This window comes from Salmo salar, chromosome ssa02, assembly GCF_905237065.1.
Source record: "Salmo salar chromosome ssa02, Ssal_v3.1, whole genome shotgun sequence".
Lineage (NCBI taxonomy): Eukaryota > Metazoa > Chordata > Actinopteri > Salmoniformes > Salmonidae > Salmo > Salmo salar.
In genome coordinates this window covers 6757145-6781490 of record NC_059443.1, presented here as the reverse complement: position 1 = coordinate 6781490, position 24346 = coordinate 6757145, and the positions used below count along the sequence as shown (strand labels likewise).

At 39.3% G+C, this 24346-nt stretch overlaps 1 protein-coding gene across 1 annotated transcript in view; it reads right to left on the bottom strand.

The window, feature by feature from the left end:
• LOC106597732 (protein Jumonji) overlaps window positions 1-24346 on the bottom strand; it is a 150048-nt gene that overhangs the window by 23236 nt on the left and 102466 nt on the right. The window contains exons 13-15 of the mRNA XM_045712773.1: window positions 23893-23963; window positions 23499-23613; window positions 21753-21858 (exon numbers count right to left, since the gene is read on the bottom strand). Coding sequence (XP_045568729.1) covers window positions 21753-21858; window positions 23499-23613; window positions 23893-23963 — 292 coding nt within the window. The remainder of the gene's footprint in view (window positions 1-21752; window positions 21859-23498; window positions 23614-23892; window positions 23964-24346) is intronic.

Below are 24346 nucleotides of genomic sequence, written 5' to 3'. Positions count from 1 at the left end.
GTGTAGTCCATGTTTGTACTGTATGTGTGGACAGTGTGTATGTAGTTCATGTTTGTACTGTATATGTGGACAGTGTTTATGTAGTCCATGTTTGTACTGTATGTGTGGACAGTGTTTATGTAGTCCATGTTTGTACTGTATGTGTGTGGACAGTGTTTATGTAGTCCATGTTTGTACTGTATGTGTGTGGACAGTGTTTATGTAGTCCATGTTTGTACTGTATGTGTGGACAGTGTTTCTGTAGTCCATGTTTGTACTGTATGTGTGTGGACAGTGTTTATGTAGTCCATGTTTGTACTGTATGTGTGGACAGTGTTTCTGTAGTCCATGTTTGTACTGTATGTGTGGACAGTGTTTATGTAGTCCATGTTTGTACTGTATGTGTGTGGACAGTGTTTATGTAGTCCATGTTTGTACTGTATGTGTGTGGACAGTGTTTATGTAGTCCATGTTTGTACTGTATGTGTGTGGACAGTGTTTATGTAGTCCATGTTTGTACGGTATGTGTGGACAGTGTTTATGTAGTCCATGTTTGTACTGTATGTGTGTGGACAGTGTTTATGTAGTCCATGTTTGTACTGTATGTGTGTGGACAGTGTTTCTGTAGTCCATGTTTGTACTGTATGTGTGGACAGTGTTTATGTAGTCCATGTTTGTACTGTATGTGTGTGGACAGTGTTTCTGTAGTCCATGTTTGTACTGTATGTGTGGACAGTGTTTATGTAGTCCATGTTTGTACTGTATGTGTGGACAGTGTATGTAGTCCATGTTTGTACTGTATGTGTGGACAGTGTGTATGTAGTCCATGTTTGTACTGTATGTGTGGACAGTGTGTATGTAGTCCATGTTTGTACTGTATGTGTGGACAGTGTAGTCCATGTTTGTACTGTATGTGTGTGGACAGTATTTATGTAGTCCATGTTTGTACTGTATGTGTGTGGACAGTGTTTATGTAGTCCATGTTTGTACTGTATGTGTGGACAGTGTTTATGTAGTCCATGTTTGTACTGTATGTGTGTGGACAGTGTTTATGTAGTCCATGTTTGTACTGTATGTGTGTGGACAGTGTTTCTGTAGTCCATGTTTGTACTGTATGTGTGTGGACAGTGTTTATGTAGTCCATGTTTGTACTGTATGTGTGGACAGTGTTTATGTAGTCCATGTTTGTACTGTATGTGTGTGGACAGTGTTTCTGTAGTCTATGTTTGTACTGTATGTGTGTGGACAGTGTTTATGTAGTCCATGTTTGTACTGTATGTGTGGACAGTGTTTATGTAGTCCATGTTTGTACTGTATGTGTGTGGACAGTATTTATGTAGTCCATGTTTGTACTGTATGTGTGGACAGTGTTTATGTAGTCCATGTTTGTACTGTATGTGTGGACAGTGTTTATGTAGTCCATGTTTGTACTGTATGTGTGGACAGTGTTTCTGTAGTCCATGTTTGTACTGTATGTGTGGACAGTGTTTATGTAGTCCATGTTTGTACTGTATGTGTGGACAGTGTTTATGTAGTCCATGTTTGTACTGTATGTGTGTGGACAGTGTTTATGTAGTCCATGTTTGTACTGTATGTGTGTGGACAGTGTTTATGTAGTCCATGTTTGTACTGTATGTGTGGACAGTGTTTCTGTAGTCCATGTTTGTACTGTATGTGTGTGGACAGTGTTTATGTAGTCCATGTTTGTACTGTATGTGTGGACAGTGTTTCTGTAGTCCATGTTTGTACTGTATGTGTGGACAGTGTTTATGTAGTCCATGTTTGTACTGTATGTGTGTGGACAGTGTTTATGTAGTCCATGTTTGTACTGTATGTGTGTGGACAGTGTTTCTGTAGTCCATGTTTGTACTGTATGTGTGTGGACAGTGTTTCTGTAGTCCATGTTTGTACTGTATGTGTGGACAGTGTTTATGTAGTCCATGTTTGTACTGTATGTGTGTGGACAGTGTTTATGTAGTCCATGTTTGTACTGTATGTGTGTGGACAGTGTTTCTGTAGTCCATGTTTGTACTGTATGTGTGGACAGTGTTTATGTAGTCCATGTTTGTACTGTATGTGTGGACAGTGTTTATGTAGTCCATGTTTGTACTGTATGTGTGTGGACAGTGTTTATGTAGTCCATGTTTGTACTGTATGTGTGGACAGTGTTTATGTAGTCCATGTTTGTACTGTATGTGTGTGGACAGTGTTTCTGTAGTCCATGTTTGTACTGTATGTGTGTGGACAGTGTTTATGTAGTCCATGTTTGTACTGTATGTGTGTGGACAGTGTTTCTGTAGTCCATGTTTGTACTGTATGTGTGGACAGTGTTTATGTAGTCCATGTTTGTACTGTATGTGTGGACAGTGTAGTCCATGTTTGTACTGTATGTGTGGACAGTGTGTATGTAGTCCATGTTTGTACTGTATGTGTGGACAGTGTTTATGTAGTCCATGTTTGTACTGTATGTGTGGACAGTGTAGTCCATGTTTGTACTGTATGTGTGTGGACAGTGTTTATGTAGTCCATGTTTGTACTGTATGTGTGTGGACAGTGTTTATGTAGTCCATGTTTGTACTGTATGTGTGTGGACAGTGTTTATGTAGTCCATGTTTGTACTGTATGTGTGGACAGTGTTTATGTAGTCCATGTTTGTACTGTATGTGTGGACAGTGTTTATGTAGTCCATGTTTGTACTGTATGTGTGTGGACAGTGTTTATGTAGTCCATGTTTGTACTGTATGTGTGTGGACAGTGTTTATGTAGTCCATGTTTGTACTGTATGTGTGGACAGTGTTTCTGTAGTCCATGTTTGTACTGTATGTGTGGACAGTGTTTATGTAGTCCATGTTTGTACTGTATGTGTGGACAGTGTTTCTGTAGTCCATGTTTGTACTGTATGTGTGGACAGTGTTTATGTAGTCCATGTTTGTACTGTATGTGTGTGGACAGTGTTTATGTAGTCCATGTTTGTACTGTATGTGTGGACAGTGTTTATGTAGTCCATGTTTGTACTGTATGTGTGTGGACAGTGTTTATGTAGTCCATGTTTGTACTGTATGTGTGGACAGTGTTTATGTAGTCCATGTTTGTACTGTATGTGTGGACAGTGTTTATGTAGTCCATGTTTGTACTGTATGTGTGTGGACAGTGTTTATGTAGTCCATGTTTGTACTGTATGTGTGTGGACAGTGTTTATGTAGTCCATGTTTGTACTGTATGTGTGGACAGTGTTTCTGTAGTCCATGTTTGTACTGTATGTGTGTGGACAGTGTTTATGTAGTCCATGTTTGTACTGTATGTGTGGACAGTGTTTATGTAGTCCATGTTTGGACTGTATGTGTGGACAGTGTTTATGTAGTCCATGTTTGTACTGTATGTGTGTGGACAGTATTTCTGTAGTCCATGTTTGTACTGTATGTGTGGACAGTGTTTATGTAGTCCATGTTTGTACTGTATGTGTGGACAGTGTTTCTGTAGTCCATGTTTGTACTGTATGTGTGTGGACAGTATTTCTGTAGTCCATGTCTGTACTGTATGTGTGGACAGTGTTTCTGTAGTCCATGTTTGTACTGTATGTGTGGACAGTGTTTATGTAGTCCATGTTTGTACTGTATGTGTGTGGACAGTGTTTCTGTAGTCCATGTTTGTACTGCATGTGTGGACAGTATTTATGTAGTCCATGTTTGTACTGTATGTGTGTGGACAGTGTTTATGTAGTCCATGTTTGTACTGTATGTGTGGACAGTGTTTATGTAGTCCATGTTTGTACTGTATGTGTGTGGACAGTGTTTATGTAGTCCATGTTTGTACTGTATGTGTGTGGACAGTGTTTATGTAGTCCATGTTTGTACTGTATGTGTGGACAGTGTTTATGTAGTCCATGTTTGTACTGTATGTGTGGACAGTGTTTATGTAGTCCATGTTTGTACTGTATGTGTGGACAGTGTGTAGTCCATGTTTGTACTGTATGTGTGGACAGTGTGTATGTAGTCCATGTTTGTACTGTATGTGTGGACAGTGTGTATGTAGTCCATGTTTGTACTGTATGTGTGGACAGTGTAGTCCATGTTTGTACTGTATGTGTGGACAGTGTGTATGTAGTCCATGTTTGTACTGTATGTGTGGACAGTGTTTATGTAGTCCATGTTTGTACTGTATGTGTGGACAGTGTTTATGTAGTCCATGTTTGTACTGTATGTGTGTGGACAGTGTTTATGTAGTCCATGTTTGTACTGTATGTGTGTGGACAGTGTTTATGTAGTCCATGTTTGTACTGTATGTGTGGACAGTGTTTATGTAGTCCATGTTTGTACTGTATGTGTGTGGACAGTGTTTATGTAGTCCATGTTTGTACTGTATGTGTGGACAGTGTTTCTGTAGTCCATGTTTGTACTGTATGTGTGGACAGTGTTTATGTAGTCCATGTTTGTACTGTATGTGTGTGGACAGTGTTTATGTAGTCCATGTTTGTACTGTATGTGTGGACAGTGTTTATGTAGTCCATGTTTGTACTGTATGTGTGTGGACAGTGTTTATGTAGTCCATGTTTGTACGGTATGTGTGGACAGTGTTTATGTAGTCCATGTTTGTACTGTATGTGTGGACAGTGTTTATGTAGTCCATGTTTGTACTGTATGTGTGTGGACAGTGTTTATGTAGTCCATGTTTGTACTGTATGTGTGTGGACAGTGTTTATGTAGTCCATGTTTGTACTGTATGTGTGGACAGTGTTTATGTAGTCCATGTTTGTACTGTATGTGTGGACAGTGTTTCTGTAGTCCATGTTTGCACTGTATGTGTGGACAGTGTTTATGTAGTCCATGTTTGTACTGTATGTGTGGACAGTGTTTCTGTAGTCCATGTTTGTACTGTATGTGTGGACAGTGTTTATGTAGTCCATGTTTGTACTGTATGTGTGGACAGTGTTTCTGTAGTCCATGTTTGTACTGTATGTGTGGACAGTGTTTCTGTAGTCCATGTTTGTACTGTATGTGTGGACAGTGTTTATGTAGTCCATGTTTGTACTGTATGTGTGGACAGTGTTTATGTAGTCCATGTTTGTACTGTATGTGTGTGGACAGTGTTTCTGTAGTCCATGTTTGTACTGTATGTGTGGACAGTGTTTATGTAGTCCATGTTTGTACTGTATGTGTGGACAGTGTTTATGTAGTCCATGTTTGTACTGTATGTGTGTGGACAGTGTTTATGTAGTCCATGTTTGTACTGTATGTGTGTGGACAGTGTTTATGTAGTCCATGTTTGTACTGTATGTGTGTGGACAGTGTTTATGTAGTCCATGTTTGTACTGTGTGTGTGGACAGTGTTTATGTAGTCCATGTTTGTACTGTATGTGTGTGGACAGTGTTTATGTAGTCCATGTTTGTACTGTATGTGTGGACAGTGTTTATGTAGTCCATGTTTGTACTGTATGTGTGTGGACAGTGTTTATGTAGTCCATGTTTGTACTGTATGTGTGGACAGTGTTTATGTAGTCCATGTCTGTACTGTATGTGTGTGGACAGTGTTTATGTAGTCCATGTTTGTACTGTATGTGTGGACAGTGTTTATGTAGTCCATGTTTGTACTGTATGTGTGGACAGTGTTTATGTAGTCCATGTTTGTACTGTATGTGTGTGGACAGTATTTATGTAGTCCATGTTTGTACTGTATGTGTGTGGACAGTGTTTATGTAGTCCATGTTTGTACTGTATGTGTGGACAGTGTTTCTGTAGTCCATGTTTGTACTGTATGTGTGTGGACAGTGTTTATGTAGTCCATGTTTGTACTGTATGTGTGGACAGTGTTTATGTAGTCCATGTTTGTACTGTATGTGTGGACAGTGTTTATGTAGTCCATGTTTGTACTGTATGTGTGTGGACAGTGTTTATGTAGTCCATGTTTGTACTGTATGTGTGTGGACAGTGTTTATGTAGTCCATGTTTGTACTGTATGTGTGGACAGTGTTTCTGTAGTCCATGTTTGCACTGTATGTGTGGACAGTGTTTATGTAGTCCATGTTTGTACTGTATGTGTGGACAGTATTTCTGTAGTCCATGTTTGTACTGTATGTGTGGACAGTGTTTATGTAGTCCATGTTTGTACTGTATGTGTGTGGACAGTGTTTATGTAGTCCATGTTTGTACTGTATGTGTGGACAGTGTTTATGTAGTCCATGTTTGTACTGTATGTGTGGACAGTGTTTCTGTAGTCCATGTTTGCACTGTATGTGTGGACAGTGTTTATGTAGTCCATGTTTGTACTGTATGTGTGGACAGTGTTTATGTAGTCCATGTTTGCACTGTATGTGTGGACAGTGTTTATGTAGTCCATGTTTGTACTGTATGTGTGGACAGTGTTTATGTAGTCCATGTTTGTACTGTATGTGTGGACAGTGTTTATGTAGTCCATGTTTGTACTGTATGTGTGGACAGTATTTCTGTAGTCCATGTTTGTACTGTATGTGTGGACAGTGTTTCTGTAGTCCATGTTTGTACTGTATGTGTGGACAGTGTTTATGTAGTCCATGTTTGTACTGTATGTGTGGACAGTGTTTCTGTAGTCCATGTTTGTACTGTATGTGTGTGGACAGTGTTTCTGTAGTCCATGTTTGTACTGTATGTGTGGACAGTGTTTATGTAGTCCATGTTTGTACTGTATGTGTGGACAGTGTTTCTGTAGTCCATGTTTGTACTGTATGTGTGTGGACAGTGTTTATGTAGTCCATGTTTGTACTGTATGTGTGTGGACAGTGTTTATGTAGTCCATGTTTGTACTGTATGTGTGTGGACAGTGTTTATGTAGTCCATGTTTGTACTGTGTGTGTGGACAGTGTTTATGTAGTCCATGTTTGTACTGTATGTGTGTGGACAGTGTTTATGTAGTCCATGTTTGTACTGTATGTGTGGACAGTGTTTATGTAGTCCATGTTTGTACTGTATGTGTGTGGACAGTGTTTATGTAGTCCATGTTTGTACTGTATGTGTGGACAGTGTTTATGTAGTCCATGTCTGTACTGTATGTGTGTGGACAGTGTTTATGTAGTCCATGTTTGTACTGTATGTGTGGACAGTGTTTATGTAGTCCATGTTTGTACTGTATGTGTGGACAGTGTTTATGTAGTCCATGTTTGTACTGTATGTGTGTGGACAGTGTTTATGTAGTCCATGTTTGTACTGTATGTGTGTGGACAGTGTTTATGTAGTCCATGTTTGTACTGTATGTGTGGACAGTGTTTCTGTAGTCCATGTTTGTACTGTATGTGTGTGGACAGTGTTTATGTAGTCCATGTTTGTACTGTATGTGTGGACAGTGTTTATGTAGTCCATGTTTGGACTGTAGTGTGTGGACAGTGTTTATGTAGTCCATGTTTGTACTGTATGTGTGTGGACAGTGTTTATGTAGTCCATGTTTGTACTGTATGTGTGTGGACAGTGTTTATGTAGTCCATGTTTGTACTGTATGTGTGGACAGTGTTTATGTAGTCCATGTTTGTACTGTATGTGTGTGGACAGTGTTTATGTAGTCCATGTTTGTACTGTATGTGTGGACAGTGTTTCTGTAGTCCATGTTTGTACTGTATGTGTGGACAGTGTTTATGTAGTCCATGTTTGTACTGTATGTGTGTGGACAGTGTTTATGTAGTCCATGTTTGTACTGTATGTGTGGACAGTGTTTATGTAGTCCATGTTTGTACTGTATGTGTGTGGACAGTGTTTATGTAGTCCATGTTTGTACTGTATGTGTGGACAGTGTTTATGTAGTCCATGTTTGTACTGTATGTGTGGACAGTGTTTATGTAGTCCATGTTTGTACTGTATGTGTGTGGACAGTGTTTATGTAGTCCATGTTTGTACTGTATGTGTGTGGACAGTGTTTATGTAGTCCATGTTTGTACTGTATGTGTGGACAGTGTTTCTGTAGTCCATGTTTGTACTGTATGTGTGTGGACAGTGTTTATGTAGTCCATGTTTGTACTGTATGTGTGGACAGTGTTTATGTAGTCCATGTTTGGACTGTATGTGTGGACAGTGTTTATGTAGTCCATGTTTGTACTGTATGTGTGTGGACAGTGTTTATGTAGTCCATGTTTGTACTGTATGTGTGGACAGTGTTTATGTAGTCCATGTTTGTACTGTATGTGTGGACAGTGTTTCTGTAGTCCATGTTTGTACTGTATGTGTGTGGACAGTATTTCTGTAGTCCATGTCTGTACTGTATGTGTGGACAGTGTTTCTGTAGTCCATGTTTGTACTGTATGTGTGTGGACAGTGTTTCTGTAGTCCATGTTTGTACTGTATGTGTGGACAGTGTTTATGTAGTCCATGTTTGTACTGTATGTGTGGACAGTGTTTATGTAGTCCATGTTTGTACTGTATGTGTGTGGACAGTGTTTATGTAGTCCATGTTTGTACTGTATGTGTGGACAGTGTTTATGTAGTCCATGTTTGTACTGTATGTGTGTGGACAGTGTTTATGTAGTCCATGTTTGTACTGTATGTGTGGACAGTGTTTATGTAGTCCATGTTTGTACTGTATGTGTGTGGACAGTGTTTCTGTAGTCCATGTTTGTACTGTATGTGTGTGGACAGTGTTTATGTAGTCCATGTTTGTACTGTATGTGTGTGGACAGTGTTTCTGTAGTCCATGTTTGTACTGTATGTGTGGACAGTGTTTATGTAGTCCATGTTTGTACTGTATGTGTGGACAGTGTAGTCCATGTTTGTACTGTATGTGTGGACAGTGTGTATGTAGTCCATGTTTGTACTGTATGTGTGGACAGTGTGTATGTAGTCCATGTTTGTACTGTATGTGTGGACAGTGTAGTCCATGTTTGTACTGTATGTGTGTGGACAGTGTGTATGTAGTCCATGTTTGTACTGTATGTGTGGACAGTGTGTATGTAGTCCATGTTTGTACTGTATATGTGGACAGTGTTTATGTAGTCCATGTTTGTACTGTATGTGTGGACAGTGTTTATGTAGTCCATGTTTGTACTGTATGTGTGTGGACAGTGTTTATGTAGTCCATGTTTGTACTGTATGTGTGTGGACAGTGTTTATGTAGTCCATGTTTGTACTGTATTGTGTGGACAGTGTTTCTGTAGTCCATGTTTGCACTGTATGTGTGGACAGTGTTTATGTAGTCCATGTTTGTACTGTATGTGTGTGGACAGTGTTTCTGTAGTCCATGTTTGTACTGTATGTGTGGACAGTGTTTATGTAGTCCATGTTTGTACTGTATGTGTGTGGACAGTGTTTCTGTAGTCCATGTTTGTACTGTATGTGTGGACAGTGTTTATGTAGTCCATGTTTGTACTGTATGTGTGTGGACAGTGTTTATGTAGTCCATGTTTGTACTGTATGTGTGGACAGTGTTTCTGTAGTCCATGTTTGTACTGTATGTGTGGACAGTGTTTATGTAGTCCATGTTTGTACTGTATGTGTGTGGACAGTGTTTATGTAGTCCATGTTTGTACTGTATGTGTGTGGACAGTGTTTATGTAGTCCATGTTTGTACTGTATGTGTGGACAGTGTTTATGTAGTCCATGTTTGTACTGTATGTGTGGACAGTGTTTCTGTAGTCCATGTTTGCACTGTATGTGTGGACAGTGTTTATGTAGTCCATGTTTGTACTGTATGTGTGGACAGTATTTCTGTAGTCCATGTTTGTACTGTATGTGTGTGGACAGTGTTTATGTAGTCCATGTTTGTACTGTATGTGTGGACAGTGTTTATGTAGTCCATGTTTGTACTGTATGTGTGGACAGTGTTTATGTAGTCCATGTTTGTACTGTATGTGTGTGGACAGTGTTTATGTAGTCCATGTTTGTACTGTATGTGTGTGGACAGTGTTTATGTAGTCCATGTTTGTACTGTATGTGTGGACAGTGTTTATGTAGTCCATGTTTGTACTGTATGTGTGTGGACAGTGTTTATGTAGTCCATGTTTGTACTGTATGTGTGGACAGTGTTTATGTAGTCCATGTTTGTACTGTATGTGTGTGGACAGTGTTTCTGTAGTCCATGTTTGTACTGTATGTGTGGACAGTGTTTATGTAGTCCATGTTTGTACTGTATGTGTGGACAGTGTTTCTGTAGTCCATGTTTGTACTGTATGTGTGGACAGTGTTTCTGTAGTCCATGTTTGTACTGTATGTGTGGACAGTGTTTATGTAGTCCATGTTTGTACTGTATGTGTGGACAGTGTTTCTGTAGTCCATGTTTGTACTGTATGTGTGTGGACAGTGTTTCTGTAGTCCATGTTTGTACTGTATGTGTGGACAGTGTTTATGTAGTCCATGTTTGTACTGTATGTGTGGACAGTGTTTATGTAGTCCATGTTTGTACTGTATGTGTGTGGACAGTGTTTATGTAGTCCATGTTTGTACTGTATGTGTGTGGACAGTGTTTATGTAGTCCATGTTTGTACTGTATGTGTGTGGACAGTGTTTATGTAGTCCATGTTTGTACTGTGTGTGTGGACAGTGTTTATGTAGTCCATGTTTGTACTGTATGTGTGTGGACAGTGTTTATGTAGTCCATGTTTGTACTGTATGTGTGGACAGTGTTTATGTAGTCCATGTTTGTACTGTATGTGTGGACAGTGTTTATGTAGTCCATGTTTGTACTGTATGTGTGTGGACAGTATTTATGTAGTCCATGTTTGTACTGTATGTGTGTGGACAGTGTTTATGTAGTCCATGTTTGTACTGTATGTGTGGACAGTGTTTCTGTAGTCCATGTTTGTACTGTATGTGTGTGGACAGTGTTTATGTAGTCCATGTTTGTACTGTATGTGTGGACAGTGTTTATGTAGTCCATGTTTGTACTGTATGTGTGGACAGTGTTTCTGTAGTCCATGTTTGTACTGTATGTGTGGACAGTGTTTCTGTAGTCTATGTTTGTACTGTATGTGTGGACAGTGTTTATGTAGTCCATGTTTGTACTGTATGTGTGGACAGTATTTCTGTAGTCCATGTTTGTACTGTATGTGTGTGGACAGTGTTTATGTAGTCCATGTTTGTACTGTATGTGTGGACAGTGTTTATGTACTCCATGTTTGTACTGTATGTGTGGACAGTGTTTATGTAGTCCATGTTTGTACTGTATGTGTGGACAGTATTTCTGTAGTCCATGTTTGTACTGTATGTGTGGACAGTGTTTATGTAGTCCATGTTTGTACTGTATGTGTGTGGACAGTGTTTATGTAGTCCATGTTTGTACTGTATGTGTGGACAGTGTTTATGTAGTCCATGTTTGTACTGTATGTGTGTGGACAGTGTTTATGTAGTCCATGTTTGTACTGTATGTGTGGACAGTGTTTATGTAGTCCATGTTTGTACTGTATGTGTGGACAGTGTTTATGTAGTCCATGTTTGTACTGTATGTGTGTGGACAGTGTTTATGTAGTCCATGTTTGTACTGTATGTGTGTGGACAGTGTTTATGTAGTCCATGTTTGTACTGTATGTGTGGACAGTGTTTCTGTAGTCCATGTTTGTACTGTATGTGTGGACAGTGTTTCTGTAGTCCATGTTTGTACTGTATGTGTGGACAGTGTTTATGTAGTCCATGTTTGTACTGTATGTGTGTGGACAGTGTTTCTGTAGTCCATGTTTGTACTGTATGTGTGGACAGTGTTTATGTAGTCCATGTTTGTACTGTATGTGTGGACAGTGTTTCTGTAGTCCATGTTTGTACTGTATGTGTGGACAGTGTTTCTGTAGTCCATGTTTGTACTGTATGTGTGGACAGTGTTTATGTAGTCCATGTTTGTACTGTATGTGTGGACAGTGTTTCTGTAGTCCATGTTTGTACTGTATGTGTGTGGACAGTGTTTATGTAGTCCATGTTTGTACTGTATGTGTGGACAGTGTTTATGTAGTCCATGTTTGTACTGTATGTGTGGACAGTGTTTATGTAGTCCATGTTTGTACTGTATGTGTGTGGACAGTGTTTATGTAGTCCATGTTTGTACTGTATGTGTGTGGACAGTGTTTATGTAGTCCATGTTTGTACTGTATGTGTGTGGACAGTGTTTATGTAGTCCATGTTTGTACTGTGTGTGTGGACAGTGTTTATGTAGTCCATGTTTGTACTGTATGTGTGTGGACAGTGTTTATGTAGTCCATGTTTGTACTGTATGTGTGGACAGTGTTTATGTAGTCCATGTTTGTACTGTATGTGTGGACAGTGTTTATGTAGTCCATGTTTGTACTGTATGTGTGTGGACAGTGTTTATGTAGTCCATGTTTGTACTGTATGTGTGTGGACAGTGTTTATGTAGTCCATGTTTGTACTGTATGTGTGGACAGTGTTTATGTAGTCCATGTTTGTACTGTATGTGTGTGGACAGTGTTTATGTAGTCCATGTTTGTACTGTATGTGTGGACAGTGTTTATGTAGTCCATGTTTGTACTGTATGTGTGGACAGTGTTTCTGTAGTCCATGTTTGTACTGTATGTGTGTGGACAGTGTTTCTGTAGTCTATGTTTGTACTGTATGTGTGGACAGTGTTTATGTAGTCCATGTTTGTACTGTATGTGTGGACAGTGTTTCTGTAGTCCATGTTTGTACTGTATGTGTGTGGACAGTGTTTATGTAGTCCATGTTTGTACTGTATGTGTGGACAGTGTTTATGTAGTCCATGTTTGTACTGTATGTGTGGACAGTGTTTATGTAGTCCATGTTTGTACTGTATGTGTGGACAGTGTTTATGTAGTCCATGTTTGTACTGTATGTGTGTGGACAGTGTTTATGTAGTCCATGTTTGTACTGTATGTGTGTGGACAGTGTTTCTGTAATCCATATTTGTACTGTATGTGTGGACAGTGTTTATGTAGTCCATGTTTGTACTGTATGTGTGGACAGTATTTCTGTAGTCCATGTTTGTACTGTATGTGTGGACAGTGTTTCTGTAGTCCATGTTTGTACTGTATGTGTGGACAGTGTTTATGTAGTCCATGTTTGTACTGTATGTGTGGACAGTGTTTATGTAGTCCATGTTTGTACTGTATGAGTGAACAGTATTTCTGTAGTCCATGTTTGTACTGTATGTGTGTGGACAGTGTTTCTGTAGTCCATGTTTGTACTGTATGTGTGGACAGTGTTTATGTAGTCCATGTTTGTACTGTATGTGTGGACAGTGTTTATGTAGTCCATGTTTGTACTGTATGTGTGTGGACAGTGTTTATGTAGTCCATGTTTGTACTGTATGTGTGGACAGTATTTCTGTAGTCCATGTTTGTACTGTATGTGTGGACAGTATTTCTGTAGTCCATGTTTGTACTGTATGTGTGTGGACAGTGTTTATGTAGTCCATGTTTGTACTGTATGTGTGGACAGTGTTTATGTAGTCCATGTTTGTACTGTATGTGTGTGGACAGTGTTTCTGTAGTCCATGTTTGTACTGTATGTGTGGACAGTGTTTCTGTAGTCCATGTTTGTACTGTATGTGTGTGGACAGTGTTTATGTAGTCCATGTTTGTACTGTATGTGTGGACAGTGTTTCTGTAGTCCATGTTTGTACTGTATGTGTGGACAGTGTTTATGTAGTCCATGTTTGTACTGTATGTGTGGACAGTGTTTATGTAGTCCATGTTTGTACTGTATGTGTGGACAGTGTTTATGTAGTCCATGTTTGTACTGTATGTGTGTGGACAGTGTTTATGTAGTCCATGTTTGTACTGTATGTGTGGACAGTGTTTATGTAGTCCATGTTTGTACTGTATGTGTGTGGACAGTGTTTATGTAGTCCATGTTTGTACTGTATGTGTGGACAGTGTTTATGTAGTCCATGTTTGGACTGTATGTGTGGACAGTGTTTATGTAGTCCATGTTTGTACTGTATGTGTGTGGACAGTATTTCTGTAGTCCATGTTTGTACTGTATGTGTGGACAGTGTTTATGTAGTCCATGTTTGTACTGTATGTGTGGACAGTGTTTCTGTAGTCCATGTTTGTACTGTATGTGTGTGGACAGTATTTCTGTAGTCCATGTCTGTACTGTATGTGTGGACAGTGTTTATGTAGTCCATGTTTGTACTGTATGTGTGTGGACAGTGTTTCTGTAGTCCATGTTTGTACTGTATGTGTGGACAGTGTTTCTGTAGTCCATGTTTGTACTGTATGTGTGGACAGTGTTTATGTAGTCCATGTTTGTACTGTATGTGTGTGGACAGTGTTTCTGTAGTCCATGTTTGTACTGTATGTGTGGACAGTGTTTCTGTAGTCCATGTTTGTACTGTATGTGTGTGGACAGTGTTTATGTAGTCCATGTTTGTACTGTATGTGTGGACAGTGTTTATGTAGTCCATGTTTGTACTGTATGTGTGTGGACAGTGTTTCTGTAGTCCATGTTTGTACTGTATGTGTGTGGACAGTGTTTATGTAGTCCATGTTTGTACTGTATGTGTGTGGACAGTGTTTCTGTAGTCCATGTTTGTACTGTATGTGTGGACAGTGTTTATGTAGTCCATGTTTGTACTGTATGTGTGGACAGGTGTAGTCCATGTTTGTACTGTATGTGTGGACAGTGTGTATGTAGTCCATGTTTGTACTGTATGTGTGGACAGTGTGTATGTAGTCCATGTTTGTACTGTATGTGTGGACAGTGTAGTCCATGTTTGTACTGTATGTGTGTGGACAGTGTGTATGTAGTCCATGTTTGTACTGTATGTGTGGACAGTGTGTATGTAGTCCATGTTTGTACTGTATATGTGGACAGTGTTTATGTAGTCCATGTTTGTACTGTATGTGTGGACAGTGTTTATGTAGTCCATGTTTGTACTGTATGTGTGTGGACAGTGTTTATGTAGTCCATGTTTGTACTGTATGTGTGTGGACAGTGTTTATGTAGTCCATGTTTGTACTGTATGTGTGGACAGTGTTTCTGTAGTCCATGTTTGTACTGTATGTGTGGACAGTGTTTATGTAGTCCATGTTTGTACTGTATGTGTGGACAGTGTTTCTGTAGTCCATGTTTGTACTGTATGTGTGGACAGTGTTTCTGTAGTCCATGTTTGTACTGTATGTGTGTGGACAGTGTTTTTGTAGTCCATGTTTGTACTGTATGTGTGGACAGTGTTTATGTAGTCCATGTTTGTACTGTATGTGTGTGGACAGTGTTTATGTAGTCCATGTTTGTACTGTATGTGTGGACAGTGTTTATGTAGTCCATGTTTGTACTGTATGTGTGGACAGTGTTTATGTAGTCCATGTTTGTACTGTATGTGTGTGGACAGTGTTTATGTAGTCCATGTTTGTACTGTATGTGTGTGGACAGTGTTTATGTAGTCCATGTTTGTACTGTATGTGTGGACAGTGTTTATGTAGTCCATGTTTGTACTGTATGTGTGGACAGTGTTTCTGTAGTCCATGTTTGCACTGTATGTGTGGACAGTGTTTATGTAGTCCATGTTTGTACTGTAGTGTGTGGACAGTGTTTCTGTAGTCCATGTTTGTACTGTATGTGTGTGGACAGTGTTTATGTAGTCCATGTTTGTACTGTATGTGTGGACAGTGTTTATGTAGTCCATGTTTGTACTGTATGTGTGGACAGTGTTTATGTAGTCCATGTTTGTACTGTATGTGTGTGGACAGTGTTTATGTAGTCCATGTTTGTACTGTATGTGTGTGGACAGTGTTTATGTAGTCCATGTTTGTACTGTATGTGTGGACAGTGTTTCTGTAGTCCATGTTTGTACTGTATGTGTGTGGACAGTGTTTATGTAGTCCATGTTTGTACTGTATGTGTGGACAGTGTTTATGTAGTCCATGTTTGTACTGTATGTGTGTGGACAGTGTTTCTGTAGTCCATGTTTGTACTGTATGTGTGGACAGTGTTTATGTAGTCCATGTTTGTACTGTATGTGTGGACAGTGTTTATGTAGTCCATGTTTGTACTGTATGTGTGGACAGTGTTTCTGTAGTCCATGTTTGTACTGTATGTGTGTGGACAGTGTTTATGTAGTCCATGTTTGTACTGTATGTGTGGACAGTGTTTCTGTAGTCCATGTTTGTACTGTATGTGTGTGGACAGTGTTTCTGTAGTCCATGTTTGTACTGTATGTGTGGACAGTGTTTATGTAGTCCATGTTTGTACTGTATGTGTGGACAGTGTTTATGTAGTCCATGTTTGTACTGTATGTGTGTGGACAGTGTTTATGTAGTCCATGTTTGTACTGTATGTGTGTGGACAGTGTTTATGTAGTCCATGTTTGTACTGTATGTGTGTGGACAGTGTTTATGTAGTCCATGTTTGTACTGTGTGTGTGGACAGTGTTTATGTAGTCCATGTTTGTACTGTATGTGTGTGGACAGTGTTTATGTAGTCCATGTTTGTACTGTATGTGTGGACAGTGTTTATGTAGTCCATGTTTGTACTGTATGTGTGGACAGTGTTTATGTAGTCCATGTTTGTACTGTATGTGTGTGGACAGTGTTTATGTAGTCCATGTTTGTACTGTATGTGTGTGGACAGTGTTTATGTAGTCCATGTTTGTACTGTATGTGTGGACAGTGTTTCTGTAGTCCATGTTTGTACTGTATGTGTGTGGACAGTGTTTATGTAGTCCATGTTTGTACTGTATGTGTGGACAGTGTTTATGTAGTCCATGTTTGTACTGTATGTGTGTGGACAGTGTTTCTGTAGTCCATGTTTGTACTGTATGTGTGTGGACAGTGTTTATGTAGTCCATGTTTGTACTGTATGTGTGGACAGTGTTTCTGTAGTCCATGTTTGTACTGTATGTGTGTGGACAGTGTTTATGTAGTCCATGTTTGTACTGTATGTGTGGACAGTGTTTATGTAGTCCATGTTTGTACTGTATGTGTGGACAGTGTTTATGTAGTCCATGTTTGTACTGTATGTGTGGACAGTGTTTCTGTAGTCCATGTTTGTACTGTATGTGTGGACAGTGTTTATGTAGTCCATGTTTGTACTGTATGTGTGTGGACAGTGTTTATGTAGTCCATGTTTGTACTGTATGTGTGGACAGTGTTTATGTAGTCCATGTTTGTACTGTATGTGTGTGGACAGTGTTTATGTAGTCCATGTTTGTACTGTATGTGTGGACAGTGTTTATGTAGTCCATGTTTGTACTGTATGTGTGGACAGTGTTTATGTAGTCCATGTTTGTACTGTATGTGTGTGGACAGTGTTTATGTAGTCCATGTTTGTACTGTATGTGTGTGGACAGTGTTTATGTAGTCCATGTTTGTACTGTAGTGTGTGGACAGTGTTTCTGTAATCCATGTTTGTACTGTATGTGTGGACAGTGTTTCTGTAGTCCATGTTTGTACTGTATGTGTGGACAGTGTTTATGTAGTCCATGTTTGTACTGTATGTGTGTGGACAGTGTTTCTGTAGTCCATATTTGTACTGTATGTGTGGACAGTGTTTATGTAGTCCATGTTTGTACTGTATGTGTGGACAGTGTTTCTGTAGTCCATGTTTGTACTGTATGTGTGGACAGTGTTTCTGTAGTCCATGTTTGTACTGTATGTGTGGACAGTGTTTATGTAGTCCATGTTTGTACTGTATGTGTGGACAGTGTTTCTGTAGTCCATGTTTGTACTGTATGTGTGTGGACAGTGTTTCTGTAGTCCATGTTTGTACTGTATGTGTGGACAGTGTTTATGTAGTCCATGTTTGTACTGTATGTGTGGACAGTGTTTATGTAGTCCATGTTTGTACTGTATGTGTGTGGACAGTGTTTATGTAGTCCATGTTTGTACTGTATGTGTGTGGACAGTGTTTATGTAGTCCATGTTTGTACTGTATGTGTGTGGACAGTGTTTATGTAGTCCATGTTTGTACTGTGTGTGTGGACAGTGTTTATGTAGTCCATGTTTGTACTGTATGTGTGTGGACAGTGTTTATGTAGTCCATGTTTGTACTGTATGTGTGGACAGTGTTTATGTAGTCCATGTTTGTACTGTATGTGTGGACAGTGTTTATGTAGTCCATGTTTGTACTGTATGTGTGTGGACAGTGTTTATGTAGTCCATGTTTGTACTGTATGTGTGTGGACAGTGTTTATGTAGTCCATGTTTGTACTGTATGTGTGGACAGTGTTTCTGTAGTCCATGTTTGTACTGTATGTGTGTGGACAGTGTTTATGTAGTCCATGTTTGTACTGTATGTGTGGACAGTGTTTATGTAGTCCATGTTTGTACTGTATGTGTGGACAGTGTTTCTGTAGTCCATGTTTGTACTGTATGTGTGTGGACAGTGTTTCTGTAGTCTATGTTTGTACTGTATGTGTGGACAGTGTTTATGTAGTCCATGTTTGTACTGTATGTGTGGACAGTGTTTCTGTAGTCCATGTTTGTACTGTATGTGTGTGGACAGTGTTTATGTAGTCCATGTTTGTACTGTATGTGTGGACAGTGTTTATGTAGTCCATGTTTGTACTGTATGTGTGGACAGTGTTTATGTAGTCCATGTTTGTACTGTATGTGTGGACAGTGTTTATGTAGTCCATGTTTGTACTGTATGTGTGTGGACAGTGTTTATGTAGTCCATGTTTGTACTGTATGTGTGTGGACAGTGTTTCTGTAGTCCATGTTTGTACTGTATGTGTGGACAGTGTTTATGTAGTCCATGTTTGTACTGTATGTGTGGACAGTGTTTCTGTAGTCCATGTTTGTACTGTATGTGTGGACAGTGTTTCTGTAGTCCATGTTTGTACTGTATGTGTGGACAGTGTTTATGTAGTCCATGTTTGTACTGTATGTGTGGACAGTGTTTATGTAGTCCATGTTTGTACTGTATGAGTGGACAGTGTTTCTGTAGTCCATGTTTGTACTGTATGTGTGTGGACAGTGTTTATGTAGTCCATGTTTGTACTGTATGTGTGGACAGTGTTTATGTAGTCCATGTTTGTACTGTATGTGTGGACAGTGTTTATGTAGTCCATGTTTGTACTGTATGTGTGTGGACAGTGTTTATGTAGTCCATGTTTGTACTGTATGTGTGGACAGTGTTTATGTAGTCCATGTTTGTACTGTATGTGTGGACAGTGTTTCTGTAGTCCATGTTTGTACTGTATGTGTGTGGACAGTGTTTCTGTAGTCCATGTTTGTACTGTATGTGTGGACAGTGTTTCTGTAGTCCATGTTTGTACTGTATGTGTGTGGACAGTGTTTATGTAGTCCATGTTTGTACTGTAGTGTGTGGACAGTGTTTCTGTAGTCCATGTTTGTACTGTATGTGTGTGGACAGTGTTTCTGTAGTCCATGTTTGTACTGTATGTGTGGACAGTGTTTCTGTAGTCCATGTTTGTACTGTATGTGTGGACAGTGTTTATGTAGTCCATGTTTGTACTGTATGTGTGGACAGTGTTTATGTAGTCCATGTTTGTACTGTATGTGTGGACAGTGTTTATGTAGTCCATGTTTGTACTGTATGTGTGTGGACAGTGTTTATGTAGTCCATGTTTGTACTGTATGTGTGGACAGTGTTTCTGTAGTCCATGTTTGTACTGTATGTGTGGACAGTGTTTCTGTAGTCCATGTTTGTACTGTATGTGTGTGGACAGTGTTTCTGTAGTCCATGTTTGTACTGTATGTGTGGACAGTATTTCTGTAGTCCATGTTTGTACTGTATGTGTGTGGACAGTATTTCTGTAGTCCATGTTTGTACTGTATGTGTGGACAGTATTTCTGTAGTCCATGTTTGTACTGTATGTGTGTGGACAGTGTTTCTGTAGTCCATGTTTGTACTGTATGTGTGGACAGTGTTTCTGTAGTCCATGTTTGTACTGTATGTGTGGACAGTGTTTATGTAGTCCATGTTTGTACTGTATGTGTGTGGACAGTGTTTATGTAGTCCATGTTTGTACTGTATGTGTGGACAGTGTTTCTGTAGTCCATGTTTGTACTGTATTGTGTGGACAGTGTTTATGTAGTCCATGTTTGTACTGTATGTGTGGACAGTGTTTCTGTAGTCCATGTTTGTACTGTATGTGTGTGGACAGTGTTTATGTAGTCCATGTTTGTACTGTATGTGTGTGGACAGTGTTTATGTAGTCCATGTTTGTACTGTAGTGTGTGGACAGTGTTTCTGTAGTCCATGTTTGTACTGTATGTGTGGACAGTGTTTCTGTAGTCCATGTTTGTACTGTATGTGTGGACAGTGTTTATGTAGTCCATGTTTGTACTGTATGTGTGGACAGTGTTTATGTAGTCCATGTTTGTACTGTAGTGTGTGGACAGTGTTTATGTAGTCCATTTTGTACGTATGTGTGGACAGTGTTTATGTAGTCCATGTTTGTACTGTATGTGTGGACAGTGTTTCTGTAGTCCATGTTTGTACTGTATGTGTGTGGACAGTGTTTATGTAGTCCATGTTTGTACTGTATGTGTGGACAGTGTTTCTGTAGTCCATGTTTGTACTGTATGTGTGGACAGTGTTTATGTAGTCCATGTTTGTACTGTATGTGTGGACAGTGTTTCTGTAGTCCATGTTTGTACTGTATGTGTGTGGACAGTGTTTATGTAGTCCATGTTTGTACTGTATGTGTGGACAGTGTTTCTGTAGTCCATGTTTGTACTGTATGTGTGTGGACAGTGTTTATGTAGTCCATGTTTGTACTGTATGTGTGGACAGTGTTTATGTAGTCCATGTTTGTACTGTATGTGTGGACAGTGTTTCTGTAGTCCATGTTTGTACTGTATGTGTGGACAGTGTTTATGTAGTCCATGTTTGTACTGTATGTGTGGACAGTGTTTCTGTAGTCCATGTTTGTACTGTATGTGTGGACAGTGTTTATGTAGTCCATGTTTGTACTGTATGTGTGGACAGTGTTTATGTAGTCCATGTTTGTACTGTATGTGTGTGGACAGTGTTTCTGTAGTCCATGTTTGTACTGTATGTGTGTGGACAGTGTTTCTGTAGTCCATGTTTGTACTGTATGTGTGGACAGTATTTCTGTAGTCCATGTTTGTACTGTATGTGTGGACAGTGTTTCTGTAGTCCATGTTTGTACTGTATGTGTGGACAGTGTTTATGTAGTCCATGTTTGTACTGTATGTGTGTGGACAGTGTTTCTGTAGTCCATGTTTGTACTGTATGTGTGGACAGTGTTTCTGTAGTCCATGTTTGTACTGTATGTGTGGACAGTGTTTATGTAGTCCATGTTTGTACTGTATGTGTGGACAGTGTTTATGTAGTCCATGTTTGTACTGTATGTGTGGACAGTATTTCTGTAGTCCATGTTTGTACTGTATGTGTGGACAGTGTTTATGTAGTCCATGTTTGTACTGTATGTGTGTGGACAGTGTTTATGTAGTCCATGTTTGTACTGTATGTGTGGACAGTATTTCTGTAGTCCATGTTTGTACTGTATGTGTGGACAGTGTTTATGTAGTCCATGTTTGTACTGTATGTGTGGACAGTGTTTCTGTAGTCCATGTTTGTACTGTATGTGTGGACAGTGTTTCTGTAGTCCATGTTTGTACTGTATGTGTGTGGACAGTGTTTCTGTAGTCCATGTTTGTACTGTATGTGTGGACAGTGTTTATGTAGTCCATGTTTGTACTGTATGTGTGGACAGTGTTTCTGTAGTCCATGTTTGTACTGTATGTGTGGACAGTATTTCTGTAGTCCATGTTTGTACTGTATGTGTGGACAGTGTTTATGTAGTCCATGTTTGTACTGTATGTGTGTGGACAGTATTTCTGTAGTCCATGTTTGTACTGTATGTGTGGACAGTGTTTATGTAGTCCATGTTTGTACTGTATGTGTGTGCTGTGTATCCTGCAGTCTCACCATGATGTTGTTCTCCAACATCTCCAGTCCTGGGGTTCCATTAGCCTGCAGCAGTGTGTGAACCACCTTGTCCAGCTTCACCTTCTCCTCAGCAGGAATACAGTACCTAGACCCCAGGTCACATGGGTTATTAGGATCTAATTGTGTACCACTATATGATAACATGTTGGAGTTAGTGGACACATGTCATAGTACTAGTAAATAATAATAATATCCTTGTCTGGCAATGAAACTTTATTTTTATTGTAGTTTTATAGCATTTTATTTGAGCCTAACAATTACTTTGAGGGGAATTTTATAAGGGGAAAGATTTGCTTTTGGAATTTTCGAAATATTTTCAATATTATTCATTTCCATGTTGGCTCTATACCCGGAAATGCCATTGTCTGGAGAAAAGGATCCCAATTTCAAACTCCAAAATTATATTATATATATTTTTTAACTGGCAATAATTAATATTAACTGAAAAAGGATCTTGTGTAGTTATTTGCAATAGCCCTTATCTCGAAACTGTGATTCCTAAAAGATGTGTCTGGAGATTTGGTCAACTCAAATCAGGAATGAGCAGGGACAGCTCTACCATAATGACCTCTTCATGTTCTCATTACATGTAGTGCAACAAGACCACTCATAGTCTGGAAAGTTCTCCACTATCTGATATATTTTAAACAAACAATATAGAAATCACCATATTCAAAACCCTAAAAAAGATTTTGGTCTAACGTCAACTCCGTCAGAGTGCAGAAAGAATAATTTAATATACTTTACAAATTTAAAATACTTTGAGGCAAAAATGTCTGTTTTGAGTATCTGTTGTCAACTCCGTCACTGATGGCTAAACCCCTTAAGAACTTTTTTTATTTTTATTATAAAAATATATTTTAATCACTCTTCTGTAACACATGCTTAAACTATTGACATATTTGCTGTGATGTTTGTAGTAAGGGATCATTTTTCCTTTATAAATGTTGTTTTATGTTCTGAATCTCGAAAAACATGCCAAAACGCTAACAAAATGTTTTATGTTCTGAATCTAGAAAAACATGCCAAAATGCTAACAAAATCAGTCCTGGAGCATTATATAGCGTTATAAAATGAAACAAAAATACGTTTGGAGATTTGTATTTCATATTTGAATAATGTAATGAAAAAGAAAAAAGTTTATATTGTCTGGTCTTTCAAGAATTCCATATATATATATATATATATTATAAACTGGGTGGTTCGAGCCCTGAATGCTGATTGGCTGACAGCCGTGGAATATCAGACCGTATACCACAGGTATGACAAAACATTTTACTGTTCTAATTATGTTGCTAACCAGTTTATAATATCAATAAGGCAATGCGTCGTGCCTAAGAACAGCCCTTAGCCGTGGTATATTGGCCATATACCACACCCTCTCGTGCCTTATTGCTTAAATATATACCATTTAGCAGATGCTTTTATCCAATAGAGACTTACAGTCATGCTGCATACATTTTACATATGGATGTCCCAGAGAATCAAACCCACTATCCTGGCGTTGTGAGCGCCATGCTCTACCTACTGAGCCATACAGCGTTTCCTTCATACTGTACTGACCACGCTCAGGGAGTTCTATTAAATCAATCTCCATTAGTTCTATTTCATCAGGCTTGACTAACTGATGCTGAGCTCGTTCTCCATTGGTTGTGGCAGGTGGTGAACCTGAGTGACCGTAGGATTAAACTGGGAGAGGGCAGTGAGCAGTGATCCACTACTTACCAAATGCAGTCAGCACCAGTGTGTAAGTAATCAATGTATGGAAGGCGATGATGGTCTCGCGACCAGCATGAGGTAGAGAAGACCATGCCGATGTTCAGCCAAGGAATGGTCACTCCTGTAGAACCACAAAGGAAGACATAGTAGACTGTCAAGCTTTTCTAGTCAGTTCAAGTTCACTTAATACATAGCAGAATGCAATTGAATTGTGTCACCAAAAATTAGGATATACTGTATAAAACAAAAAAACTAGCACAACATACTTTCAAGGAACTGTTGTAGTTAAGCTGATGGGAGTCCTTCAGTTCACTCTGCAGCTACTTACAACTGTCTGTATTACAATACACTTGACTGTCATCCTGTGTAAAAGGAGAGGGTCATAGGTATAGATGATTACCTGGCACAGCACCAAGATGGCGTAAGATGGATCCTGAATTATTGGGAAGGACTGTAAGGTTCCATCCATGTCTTGAGTGGAGACAAGAGAACAGAACACATATTTTATGCATGTCCTGTGGCGGATGAATCAGAATTAGTTGGGTAACATAGATAATTAAGATGTCTTATCTGCATAATATGCTTATGTGATATACTTGTTATTAGAATGTATCCCTTTGGACTCTGGTGTTGGCAGTTACACTTCTTCCCTCAGCTGGGGCTCAGTCACTTGGGGCCCAGAGAGGGAAGAGGTCAGGCTTGTCTTTTACATGTCTCTGGTGCTATGCAGAATATCAGAAAGGGAAGAGGACAGGATGGAACATTGTCTTCATATGTGAATGTGTCTTTACCTACTCTTAAACCATGTGAAGGAATGGCGTGATTAATGGGGAACCAATTACTTGTCTTCACAA